Raw genomic sequence first — 13,614 nt, forward strand, 5'->3', positions numbered from 1 at the left:
GAATAGTCTCATAACCAGAATGCAACAAGCCAATCACGACCGACTGAGGTTCATTAAAAATTGAAAGCCACTACGCCTAAAAGCAGGCAATAAGCCCACTAATAGAGTGTAGTAGATGAACTTACTGAGGTCGGAGCCATTAGTAGTGAGCACGTTGATAGCCGCTGACAGTCAACACATTTAGCCAAAGCTTTTTACAACTCATTTAGATAATGTCATAAACACAGAGATTAAAGGTCATGCGAGTGCGCTTCATTCGGAACATTCTATAGAGAATGTGCAAATAGAAAAAAATACAAAAAAACACGGAAAATGAATAATCTAAAGGTTATAAATCGATAACTATTTGTGCCACAGATAACAGTAAAGGGCATTTTAGACTCTCAACGAGGGCTCTTAGTGACTAGAGTTAGGTTAGGAGGTTTGGTAAGATGGCTGATCAAACTATGTATATATAGTTCTTTGTGAGGGCATATAAAAGAGAAACTCTGTTCGAAATTATAAATTGGCATAAGGCTTAGTGCCCAATACAAATTTGCACAGGTGTTTATTTTCCTTTCCAGCCAGTTCGGTGGGATGTCTGAAGATATGCCTTGTGTTTAAATCTAGATTTCCCAAACGCGGGACAGTCAAGAAGAAAGTCTTGATTTGTTTCCACCTCATCTTCTTCCATATAACTTCTGCAGATGGCGTTTAGTAGAATTCCTAGCCTTACTGCGTGGACGCAAATATGGCCCCAAAACTCCTCTCACTAGTTGCTGAGGGCAAAGACATCACTAGATCTCTAGCAATCGATCTTGGGCCAAAAGTATTTTGCGACAGCGCATGTACCGATGGTGGTCTAGCGCTGGCGAAGCTTCCGCGAACTCCAACTATCTAGGAGTATAAGACAAGAGGATACGGGAGAACCGACCCATTCTACGGTTAGCGGTTCTGGGGTGCCTTTTCATGCTAGTTCATCAGCTTTACAGTTTCCTGCGACTCTGTTGACAATAGCACTCAACAGCATCGAGTGATTGCGATCTTAAGCACTCTTTGATAAGTCTTGAACGCACTCTTAATGAGTTCAAGGCTAGAATCGCCGCTCTTGCTATCTGAGTGGATAGGTACTTCTCTGAAGAAGGCTGCACCCCGGAGTAGTAAATCTACTGCTACCTTAATGGCTGCAACCTCGGCCTGGAAGACACTGCAATAGTCAAAAAGTTTAAAGCTGGAGTTGGTAGAGAGCTCCTGACAGTAAACCCCTCCACCAACCTTCCCTCCAAGCTTTGGCCCATCCGTAAAGAAGCTCACTATCCACCTCCAATGGCTTCTTCCCACCCACAACTCCTTCGCCGGTATATGGTTAGGGAAAGAGCCGCAAGAGTTTGGTTTGCCGATTTTATGATCCAAGTGATCCGGTATGATGACAAAGAGAGTGAGTATTTCTAAGTTTTCAGATACGTATTCTCATACACATATAGTCACGTGCTCTTAATGCACTCAACACCTTAATTCGCAGGATGAATTCTCAGCACAGAAAAAGCTTTCATTACACTTTAGCAGCACGCTTCCGCAGTGTTTGTCGCTCTCCACTTTCTACTCGCTTTCATTCATTAATTTAGTTACTTTGAAGTTGCAGCTTTTCACTTATTTTAATGCACTGTTGCCGCTCGCACTCGAGTTGATTTTCGGCATTACCGCTAAGCCACGCCAACAAAAAGCTGCTCTCGGCCGGTGATGGGGGTCTGGAGGAAAAACTTTCCAACTTTTTGCATGCACGCTTGCATGAAAGCGGTTTCCTTTCGGCCACACACATGCACACACACCTTTAAATGCTTTTTTTAGGTGCGTGTATGTGTGTCTCTTTCGACTACTCTGTTTTAGCGCCAATGGTCCCTTTTTCGGACAGACAAGTATTTTAATTTTATTTGTAATGTCCTTTTGCTGTCGCTCGGCACTCACCACAGCAATTTTCCGGCCATGAATGACCGAGTGCGTGTATGTAGTGTGCTTGCTGCGATCATCATGTGGCACATGCCACACAGTGTATAAATATTAATAAACTCAACTCAATTCGGCCACTCAACCTGCGCTCGTTCAGCGCGCTCAATCAGACAGCGTGTCCTTTTTGTGTTTAATGGCGGTGCGTTTTTTCATTCCATATTGCGTTGTTGTTGTTGTTAAGTTACTTTGCTATCGCCGTAATTCATCAGGCACGACTGTGGCAGCGCTGCCAAGAGCGCCTCGCAAAAGGACGACAGCGTAAGAAAAAAAAACCGAAATGAAATGAAAAGTGAACTATGCGAAACGGCACTCAAACACACACACATACGTGTGTACACACTTGCAACACATGCGCGTGTCGTTCTTCTAATGTATGTCGTGTAACCTGCCTGCTTTGTTGTGTCGGCTGCGTGCGTTTAGGCTCCCTGCGTGGTCATTGAAAAAGCAACGGACTTTGAAATGAATTGTGTTTATAATGAAAAACCAAGCAACAAGGAGCGAAGCAAGGATCTGTGGCACAGGAAGACCAAAGCGGCAGCAGAAATATTGCTTCTTCACTTGATTTTTTGTATGTAAGCGTGAGTGTGTGCGTGTGTTTTATGCTGTCTGATGTATGGATGTGTCATTGTGTGTGGCACTATGAATATTTCCGTTATTTAGAGAAGTGTTGCACATTATTATGCGTTCACCGCAATAATGACGGTCTCCGTATGGCTCTGCGTTGCCTTCATGGCACGTAAGCTTACAAGTAAATAGTACGCATGAAAAGAGACGAGGGTGTGTGATTAGAATGAATAGAAAAATATGAAATAAGTTTCATTGAATTTTATAATGAGCTATGCCTGGGTAGCTAATAAAAATTCTTTGCGAGCTCACATGCTCCGTTTTGCCACATGTCTGCCAAAGGATAAACTCCTTACTTAGATCTACATATATATGTATGTGTGTATTGTATATAAGTTCAGTATAGTGCTCGACATGACTCTTGAAATTTGCTTTTGAAATGTCGCCGTCTTCAAGTTTCCGTATTAAAACTCGCGATGATGGATTTTTGGTCTGTCGACAGGAAGAGTTTGCGGTGGCACGTGTTGTTTCGTGAATTGAAATTTGACAGTTACTGACTTCTGTACTATAAGTGTTGGTGTTGCATACATTTCTACATATTTTTGAAATTTTCCACGTAGAAAAATAAATTTATTTTTTTACAACTAGCGTTGTAATGTTTTTTTGTAAGTAAAAGTAGGTCAATGATATTAAAAAAATATATATATAGTATATTATATATAGACCGACCCTTAAATGCAAATTAACTTAACATAATCATTTCCCAAATCAATAATTACCCGTAATTTTGAGCAAGAATCCTTACCCTTCTTTAAATAAGTAAATGCATAAACACACCTTTTAAATTAAATGATAAAATCCACTCCCATTTTACATTTCTCCACACCAGTTTCATTTCTGGAACTTGCGAAGAGGGCACATTTTCTAACTGTAAACATATTTTATTACAAAAAATGCATTCATTTGACCAACCAAGTTTCGGTAGAATAATACACACCTAGGTTTTTGGTTCTGAACCGCAACAGAATTCGAATATAAACTAAACTTTTCAGTGTGATATCTAAAATTGAACAAAAGAGCACGTGCACACCACACACTCTCACACGCTCTCACATTAATACGTTTTGTTCCCCCCAACCACCATACAACCGACGACGACGACAAATCAAATATTTTGTGGCACAAAAGTTTATAAATATTTTCTCATGCCATTTCCTTCGTTGTTGCTATTGCTGTTATTGTTGTTTGAATACGTAATGTTATTATTGCCACTTGAAAACTAAAGCGGGAAGTTCAGTTACCTGGAAAGATAAGCTCGACTTTCTTATCTTTCTTACCATGGTCTCCCCTGTTGTGGGGGAATCGAAGAATTTATTACAATATTTGATTACAAATAAGCATATCTGCATTTCAACATGTACATATATATATATTTATTTGCTTTTGTTGCCATTCTGCAGCTTTCAATAATATATTAACAGTAGTCTTATGTGTGTGTGAATGTGGCAAAGCTAACTTAAAATATCACATGACAATAACACTTGAAAGGGGAAGGGAAGAAGACACACCATTGAACAATACTATTTCTATGCGTTTTACCAGCACAGAACTTAAAGTTGGAAAATATGAGTTGTGAACGAATAGTAGAACGACTTTAAAGTCTATGAAAATTCATGTTCCTATTTGAAATGATAAAGTTTAAGACCTCTACACCTTACTTGAATATGAATAGTTTTTATAATATTCTACTGTAACATTTCTTCAATGTTCAAACTCTCATTTTAAGTACTGGCATATTGGAGGGCTTGATTCTCTGAATGACAGTTGCACCGAAAAGTGGAAAAAAGGCACCCTCACAGGTGCATTTTTATAGTAGAAAAGAGTATAAATAGATTTTGACTTCTATTTTTTCGAATCTGATCGATCAGTTCGAATGTCAGCTATGGTATATGCTATTGCTTTCCGATCTGAATAAATTATTCGGAGATTTAAAGATTGTCTTGGTAATGAGCTATGTCAAATGTCGTAGAGATATCATGTCAAAAGATTTCCGTAAAGGAATTTAACCTCGATTGATCAGCTTGTATGGCCTATAGTGATCATATAACAACGAATCCGACAAATGAGCAGTTTTTTGGGGGAAAAGGGCATGTGCGAAAATTCAGATCGATTTTTCATAAACTGATGTATGTAAGAGATATAAAAGAACATGGCTAAAGCTCGTCAATCAGATCATTTGCATATATAATTAATAGTGTGTTCCACTTTAGAGTATAGAAATTGGAAAAACCTTGCTTTCTTTTCCATAAAAAAGCGTAGTTATCTTATAAAGGGAATAAGGGGCTTTCATTATTATTTATTTTTCTTGCACATAACCACGTCTTCCACTCACGGCTTCATATTATTCAATGATTGGAACACTGCTGTTGTTAAGACTAAACTAAGGAACAAATACATACATATACGAATATATATAGTACAAGGCCGGAAAAAGAGCGCTTCGAATCGTAGTGCAACCCTTTCTCATTCTATGCCTTAAACTATTTATCTTCACCAGGAATTTTCAACCGGCTCATTTGTCATTCTTACTGCAAGCTTTTTAAATTTTAAATTGCAAATCCAATAGTAGTCTTTCTCATACGCTGCCTCGCCACAAAAGTGGCCTAACACACTAATTCAGTTAGCAGACCTTTCCACGTCAACAAAGTCGCACGAACTTTAATGTATTTTCGTTAGGTAAATGCAACTTTTGCCAACCAACATGATGTCACGTGGTAGCAAATAAACTTTACATTTCTATGGCTGCAAAGCTCCAGTGGTGTTAAGTGTATGTGTCTGTGTGTGAGTAAGCACTCATGACTTCCCCTCACATTACGACAGCCAGCGAAATTATAATCGTTTGTACAATTTTCATTGCGAAATAAATGCTGGGGATAATTTCACATTTTAGCAAAATTTCTAATGAATTTACTTACATTTTCCACACACTAATTTGCACAAACTCGGTACCGAGTGCCGAGCCGAAAGGAGGAAGTTGATAATCTGCGCAATGAAATGTGAGGCAACGCTCCGACAGGACTGCAAAGCGTGCGACACACATAGTTGCATATACGTTGAGGGGTCCGACTGCATGGACAATCTAGGACATACAGTGCGCACCAATACACACACACACACATATACACATTTTTGTGTTTAGGACCTGTGGTCACACAATATACACGGCAGTTAGCGGTAGCATAAGCTTCAGTTGTTTATGTTAATAATATGAGGAGTAAGGCGGATTTTCACAAACCATGAAACCAGGATGTGTTCTAACGCAAACAGATGTATACCAGGGCTCTTGAGGGGGTCAAACGCATCGTTGAATAAAATAAGAAAATCTGGTGAGACAACTAGACCTCTGTTTATAAATAAATTGACTCAATTGTTACGCGATTTCTTGGAGTTTTATTCCTGCAAAGTCGTCTGGTCACTTCTTCGGACTAAAGGTGGATTCGAAACCCGGGGAAAATTCCAGCGAATTTATATCGAATTTCCATAAGAGATATTTTAAAAAACTATGGAAAGCTTACGACTAATTGCATGATAAGTGTAAAATCTGAAAATCAGAAAATATTGTTTAGTCGAAAAAGTCTAATCAGAATTCAACTTACGACTATTTCTTTTATATTTATAATGAACTTTTACGAACCAAATATATACTATTTTTGTCGAACACTTTTTGCCATTTTTCCGCTAGGGACATTATTCCATCAGGGTAAAACTTTTTTGGTTTCTCGGCGAAAAACTGCGACAAGTAATTTTCACAGGCTTCTCTTGAAGCCAAATTTACTCCATTAACGGAGTTCTGCATTGACCAAAACAAATGGTAGTCCTATCATGCAAGGTCAGGCCTACATGGTGGATGCATCAAAACTTCTCAGCCGAGCTCTCCCAGTTTTCACCGATTCATCAAAGACGTGTGTGGTCTAGCGTTGTCCTGATGAAAGGCGAAGCCCTTTCTGTTGATCAGTTCTGGCCATCTTTTTTCCATTGCTTGATTCAATCTTATGAGTACTGTAGCAGCTCATAGTTGATGATTTCGAAGCATTAATCCGGGCTTTGTGAGCATTTCTTGAGTTTCGCCACGCTTGGACTATAATCTTTTTTCCACATTATTGTCGTAGAACTATTTCGGATCCACTGTTCGTCTCCTGTTACCATTCGCTTCAAAATTTTTTCCATACCTTACTAAAAAGAGCTTGACTTAAGCTTTCCAAATTCGATGAAAGAAATCATGTTTAGATTTGGACTGAACGCATTCAGCATAGAACACATGATCACATCAGATCTTCAATAGTGTCATTTTGAAGCAAGACACGAGATGGGTGAAAGAGAGTACCAACTTATAAGTCCTCAGTCGAAAATGACGATCAGCTGCTAACACGCTCCTCGCTGAGAAATTCCTGCCACTTCACTGCCAAGGGATAATGTGTGTCGGTGCCATTTTTCACATCCGTATCGCCGTTAAAGCGCTTACACTAATTTAACATATGAGCGCATCGAAATTGCATTTCTGCTGGATTTGTGCATTCGTTTTGAGCTTATTCACGTTCGCGGACACAGCAGTGTATAAACAAACTCACATATGTACATATGTGTGCATGTGTGTGATGGAGTCCGAGTTGTCGGTTGCTTAAATCGGATGCAGTTCCATAGCACATTTGATAGAATTTACATTTTAAGTTATGAATTTTGCGTTTTATTGCGAGCGCATAGCATGCATTTAGGCGCTACAACCACAGCACTTGGCACTACATATTTCACTATAATAATGGCATTTCATGCTTATTTGCAAACTAACAAGCAAAGCTGTTTTGCCCGTTTGTTTATGCTGCGCAAATATGAGCATAAGTAAGCCTGGCAATCGGGTAAGGAACTCTAAGTTTTCGGGAGGTTAGAGCGCAGCGCTGCGGTGTGCTGCTGGGGTTGCGTGAAAGTTAAGCAAAGTACAAGTTATTGCAGTTGCAAATTAGCGACTTTACTATAGACTTGCAGAACTGTGCGGCTACCCAGTACTAGCTTGAAGTATGCGGATGAATTCAGTACTTATTACTATCGAAGTATTTGCTAAGTAAAGTAATTTATCTAACCTCAATTCTTAATAAACAAATAAGAAAAAAATTCAAGTTTAGTCTTGGTGGCTCCAAAATTGAGTAAACTATTTTATGTTGACCTTTGTATACAATACAGCACCCTCTATTACATAGTGGTAGACCATGCTTTGCGTTAACTACACTCGAGTGGCAAAATAGTGGTCCAAAAGTTTAGTTGGCAGCCAACTGGGTGTGTTTCACTTTAAAGCGCAACAACGACTATGTTAGGTAGATACTTACCTATATACACACATGAATACATATACATACACACACTTGCTCGTTTGGCTTACTTGTTTACACATGTGGCTTTCGCATGGCCCACAAAAGTATGCTTACATTTTAAGCTTGCTCAACGTCATAATTTACTATTTTACACGCATTACTTGCGCCATTTTCAATGTCTTTGCTGCTGCTGCTTTCTGTGTGGCTGTGTGTGTAAGTTAGCGAACAAAACCGCTAGAGTAACATTTTATAAAAACGCGCGCCAAAAAGTAAGCAAAACGAACGCGCATAAACTTACGAAGCAGCGTTAAGATATGAAGTGAAAAAGCAAAACAGAAGCAAAACTCTGGCAAGCGAACGCAGTAAAGGAATGTCGGCCAAAGCATTGCTCTGTTGGCACATACACGCACAAACACATGTGCACATACCATTCATAAGGCTTTTTCACGATATTTGCGTGTGGCATTCGTAAGCAGGCAATGAACAGCGGGCATAACAGCCGGTACCCAACCACACCTACAGCACAAATGGGCGCTTTGGCATGTTCAGACGCAACCTTGGTGCAAGTGTTTGTGGACGCTCGGCAGATGTGCGTTTTCCTTTGCTATCTGCACGACCAGAAAATGTGAGCAGCACATTGTGGCATGCCACTGACAACACATGCTACGTCTGGCAAATATTTTGCTCCACGCTTATGTGCCGGCCTGGATTGCTTCACACAGTCTATGTACATACAAGCGAGACAATCGCGCTTTTGTTTGTCCACCTTGTCTTGTGTCTGTCGTGATAGACTATTTAAGGGAGCCAATATTTTTACTGAAAGCTGTGTATTCTTTAATACTATCCCGAATTTGGGTGTCTTCAGGACACCGTAAATCTGCGACAGAGACGTTTGATATGATCAATCAGGCTTACCCGGATGTTGCTTTAGCAAGAAGTGGTGTTTTTCGGTGACACCAGACCCTTTTTTGGAGGGCCGGGAATAGGTCGCTGATGAAAACCTTGCTGGAAGAGCTGTAACTTAGACAAAAACCGACAATGTGACTCGTGTGCGCAAAGTTTAATTGTCCAGATGTTAAGTTATCAAAAGCTGTGGTTCATGACTCAAACGAAAGGTCAATCGGTTCCGGCAAGACAGCGCAGCCGATTGAAAGTTGCACAACGAAAACACTCCGACTCACACTGCCTTTCTTGTGAAGAGTAACCTAGTCAAGGTTGGTATCTCAACGCTTCCGCAGCCGCCTTACAGCCCAGATGTGCCCACCGGACATTTTTTTTGATTCTTCCCCTGAAATAGCCGAAGAGAGGTAAGCATTTTGAGGCGACAGAGAGGATCCAAGCAGTATGTACCTCGAGTTTCTTTTGAATGTTATTAAAGAATTGTATCAAACTCTGTAGGATCGCCTTATAACGACTACTGTAGTACTGTCCGGCAGGAGGAGAACATTAAACAAGTTAAGGCTTTATATGAAAAGAATCGCGACTACCCGTCAAGGGTTTCTCGACAGCTTCTCGTAGGATTCTCATTTAAACTTTGCGTGTTGATGAACTTCATTAGAGTATGAGATAGTTTAGAGAGGAAACATTAGAGTGAGGGGATTTTAGTCCCGTTGACTTCACAAAAAGCCCGCTAAAGGCCTAGGTGCATCGCAAGACAATCACTCTACCAATCATGCGAAGGCTCTACCGACATCCTGCAAATATAATATTCGTTGTTTTTGAAATCCATATTTTTGTATCTAAAATCATGATCCATTCAGCAAATAAGAAGACTATTCTAGTAGCTTTTGAAACAATCTGCCTATATGGCTTGGAGATTTGAGTTAAATCAGAAACTCTTAAAATTATATACACCTACGGTCGGCTTCACATACGAGCATATTTGCGAAATATGTCACAAATCGGCAACCGATTACAACAGCAACTCGGCATCGAGGCTACATGAGATGAACTCTTGCAAGCTTCCACCAAGTATCGCAACTAAGTACTCATGTACGCCCCAACCCTTCCGTTAGTAGAAAATTAGGTCAAAGGCTTGTACTTGCCTAGCATTGCCAACCACCCCGGTTTACAATCAGAATCAAAGACAAAAACCAAAAACCGGTTAATTAGGCGAAAACTTTATGAAGCTACATAACCCCAACAAATCAGTTTGTCATTGCTTTTCATTTAGAAATTTATTTTCGTTATCGTAAAAGGCAGCAAAATGTGTTTTAGAAAGAAATGGTGAACACAATTACGTTTAACCTAATAATGTTCTTAAATGTGCTCATTGTGGGCGCGAATGAAACGATCGATCGTACCTGTTTGCTCATGACAACTGTAAAATGGGTTGATGTGTGCCACGGAACTATAACGAACGAGATGAAACTCAAATACAAAGATCAATTGACATTCATAGGCACACCCTTCAAAATAATGATCTCCGAAAATGCGGAAGTGGGCTTCTTGGTGACTTTCTATGATTCATATCTGCGAAATTGTAGCTCGGTGCGTGTCGACAGGAATTCGGTGGCCGCGTGCGAAAATAAGGGGAACTATACGATAAAGAGATCTATGATTCATTGTTTTGAATTTTATCTCTTTTATGCGGATGAATTGATGCGAACATGCTACGATCCGGCTGATTCGAAGCCACGACAAGTGCCACCAATTCGATTTACAGCACTGCATTATGCATACAAACCACCGATTGAAGCAGGTCAAGTTGCCTTAGATATAGCTACAAAATGGGTTCTATGGTTAATAGTCGCTGGTGTGTTGTGGATAATGTAAAAATACATGATTACATGTGTATATATAAACCAATGATTTACATTAAAATATTATATGAATATGTCGTACTGCACGGATTTTTGGTAAATATACAGGATGGTTGTTATTCAGAGTGTTTAGTTGTTGATGCAGCGTTTAGGGAGAACACGGTACTATTCAGCCCGTTCAGTGGTCTTAATATGGCATCTAATGGTATGATTTTTTTTTTTGGTTTGAATGAAAGATAGGACATTACGAGGTGTGACAATTAAGTAATAAGACTGATTTTATAAAAAACGTATATTTAAAATTATTCTACAACTCTGCCATCCACTTCAAAGTAGTCCCTTTGGGCAGCTATACAGCGATTCCAGCGCGTTTTCCATGCTTCGTAACATTTCCCTTGTCACGGCCGCCTCGATGTCCGTAATCGACTCAAAATGGGTTCCTTTTACCACCGATTTTGTTTTAGGAAACAAAAAAAGTCACAGGGTGACATGTCGGGCGAATAAGGCGGCTTTTGCAACACGGCGATCCCTTTAGAGACCAAATACTGGGACACGCTGAGGGCGGTGTGGCACGGCGCGTTGTCCTGATGAAGGATCCAGTTACGAGCGATGTCTGGGCGCACCCTGTTGACTCGTATTCGCAATCTTTCGAGTACTTGGCAATAGTAGACTTGATTCACAGTTTTCCCGGTCGAACGAATTCTTTGTGGACGATTCCACGGCTATCAAAAAGGCAATAATCATCGTTTTTACCTTCGACTTGCTCATGCGAGCTTTTTTCGGGCAGCCAGAGACAGCCATTGTAAGCCATCGAAACACCTGGGCACGACTAACAGAACTATCACCATACACTCTTACAATTTTAACGTACGTTTCCGAAGCTGTTTCGCCCAATCTGGCGCAAAATTTTAACGCGACGTTTTGCTCTTGATTTCGTTTTTTCATTTTCGTGACGAGCACTACAAACACACGTCTACTCAACTTGACGCAGCAGGCGAACTAAACAAGCTAGAGCGATGATACATATATCAATGGAGAGGGGAGGGATTTACCACAAGCGCCGCAATAAAGTCAGTCTCATTACTTAATTGTCAAACCTCATAAATCAATCGACCTTGATCTTAATCTTTTGTCTTTTATTTTTAAACTCCCCAATCAGGAACTATATTAATTTCTACTGCGCACCATTACCCTTGAATGATATAATAGATATGAATCTTATATTATATATATATAATGCTAAAAATTGCGTTATAGAATCTTCAAATAAAAGCCAGTTATTCAGCGAATGCAGACACCTAAAGCATGAAGCTTTCGGGAAACACCTTTCGGGAAACAGCAATCTAAGTCGAAATTGGGTCTTCAAATCGAAATTTCTTAACATTAAGGTTTCCAGTTGTGTATTCGTTTGTTTAGCTTCCTTCTATATTTTGAATGAAAAAATCTGATCTTGAAATGGTAGAAAGACTGGATAGTTGTTAGAAGAGGAGAAGGGAATATATGGTATGGACTCGGCGGCGATCAGTTTATGACTTTCATCAGCATATAAATAAATAGCTTGCCCATATTTGTTTATATCAAATAATTCATGCAAATGATTGAATTTCCATATCGAAAGTTCGAACACGAATACACAATTTTCATTTATTTATTTCGTTGTGAAACTTTATTTTATCACCTTTATTTTTGTGCTGTGAAGGGAAGACGCAACGATCAAATGAGTAGTAGCCTCGCAATTTTTCTGCTTATTACCTGCTGTCTGTGTATTGTGACAGATGCGTCAAAACTAAGGGAAAGCTGTGAGCCTCTGTTGAACTCAACTTGGGTACATCTGTGCAATGGCATTATAACAAAAGAAATAAAAATTAAATACAAAGATCAGTTGACCACAGTCGGTACACCTTTTAAGATTATGACCATGGCAAAAGAAAACCGTGCTTCCCTGATCACCTTCTTCGATTCGGAAATACAGAATAGCACTTGGATCGCAATCAATACAAATATGACGATAACATTATCGAGGAGCAAAGAGATCAAAATGAAACCAAAAATGTTTTATTGCTTCAATTTCGGCCTGGAATATATGGTTGATTTAATGAATCTGTGTTTCGAGCAAGCTGATAGTTTGGCAAAACTGAAATGCCATTGCGAATACACGGTACTGCATTATAGTTACATGCCACCGCTGGTTTCGGCACAAGTTCGCTTGAATGCCGATGTCGCTGTTCATTTTATTTCAACAGCCATGTTTTTGAGTTTAATTCAAATGCACAGAAATCATTTATGAATAAAATTAAGAGGTGGTATGTTTACGGATATGAGGTTTGTTTATTATCATTCGAAAGAATACTTGTATTCTTTGGCATTTATTTTTTGAAGATTAACTTTCTCAAATGATAACGCTGCTACGTCACAGATGGTCCATCCATTGAGTCCAATTTTCGATGACTCGTTCGAGCATTTCGATCGGTAACTGGTGAATGACACGCGTGATGTTTTGCTCCTAGGCCTGAGTCGAAGCAGGATTGTTCGCAAATGCATTAGACTTTACATATCCCCACAGGCAATCTTGGTGGCCAATCGGCCGGACCAGAACGGGAAAATATCTGCTCACCGAAGTGTTCTCTCAATAAATCCATTGATTGTTTGGTAGTATGGGAAATGGCGCCGTCTTGCTGAAACCAAGTGCCACCGAAATCACGAGCTTCAATTTCAGGCATCAAATGGTCCGTTATCATGTCGTGATAACGGTCGTTGTCACTGGCACCATTTTTGAAGAAATATGAACCGATGATTTCACCGGCCCACAAACCACACCAAACTGTGTCCTTTTTTTGGATAAAATGCAGTTCTTGAAACTCTTCAGGTTACTTTTCGTCCCAAACTTGGCAATTTTGATTGTTTACATACCCATTGAACCAGAAATGGGTCTCATTGCT

At 39.8% G+C, this 13,614-nt stretch overlaps 2 protein-coding genes across 2 annotated transcripts; both read left to right on the forward strand.

Moving 5' to 3' along the window:
* Window positions 1-10,094: 10,094 nt before the first annotated feature.
* Window positions 10,095-10,800, forward strand: LOC105225448 (uncharacterized). The gene has a single exon (XM_011203907.4). The coding sequence runs from the start codon at window positions 10,137-10,139 to the stop codon at window positions 10,686-10,688; it is 552 nt and encodes a 183-aa protein (XP_011202209.2). The 5' UTR covers window positions 10,095-10,136; the 3' UTR covers window positions 10,689-10,800.
* A 1,469-nt stretch (window positions 10,801-12,269) lies between these two features.
* Window positions 12,270-13,018, forward strand: LOC115066095 (uncharacterized). Its single transcript, XM_029549860.2, has one exon. The coding sequence runs from the start codon at window positions 12,270-12,272 to the stop codon at window positions 12,960-12,962; it is 693 nt and encodes a 230-aa protein (XP_029405720.2). The 3' UTR covers window positions 12,963-13,018.
* The last annotated feature ends 596 nt before the right edge of the window (window positions 13,019-13,614 follow it).

The sequence above is a fragment of the Bactrocera dorsalis genome, chromosome 3 (assembly GCF_023373825.1).
Source record: "Bactrocera dorsalis isolate Fly_Bdor chromosome 3, ASM2337382v1, whole genome shotgun sequence".
Taxonomy (NCBI): Eukaryota; Metazoa; Arthropoda; class Insecta; order Diptera; family Tephritidae; genus Bactrocera; species Bactrocera dorsalis.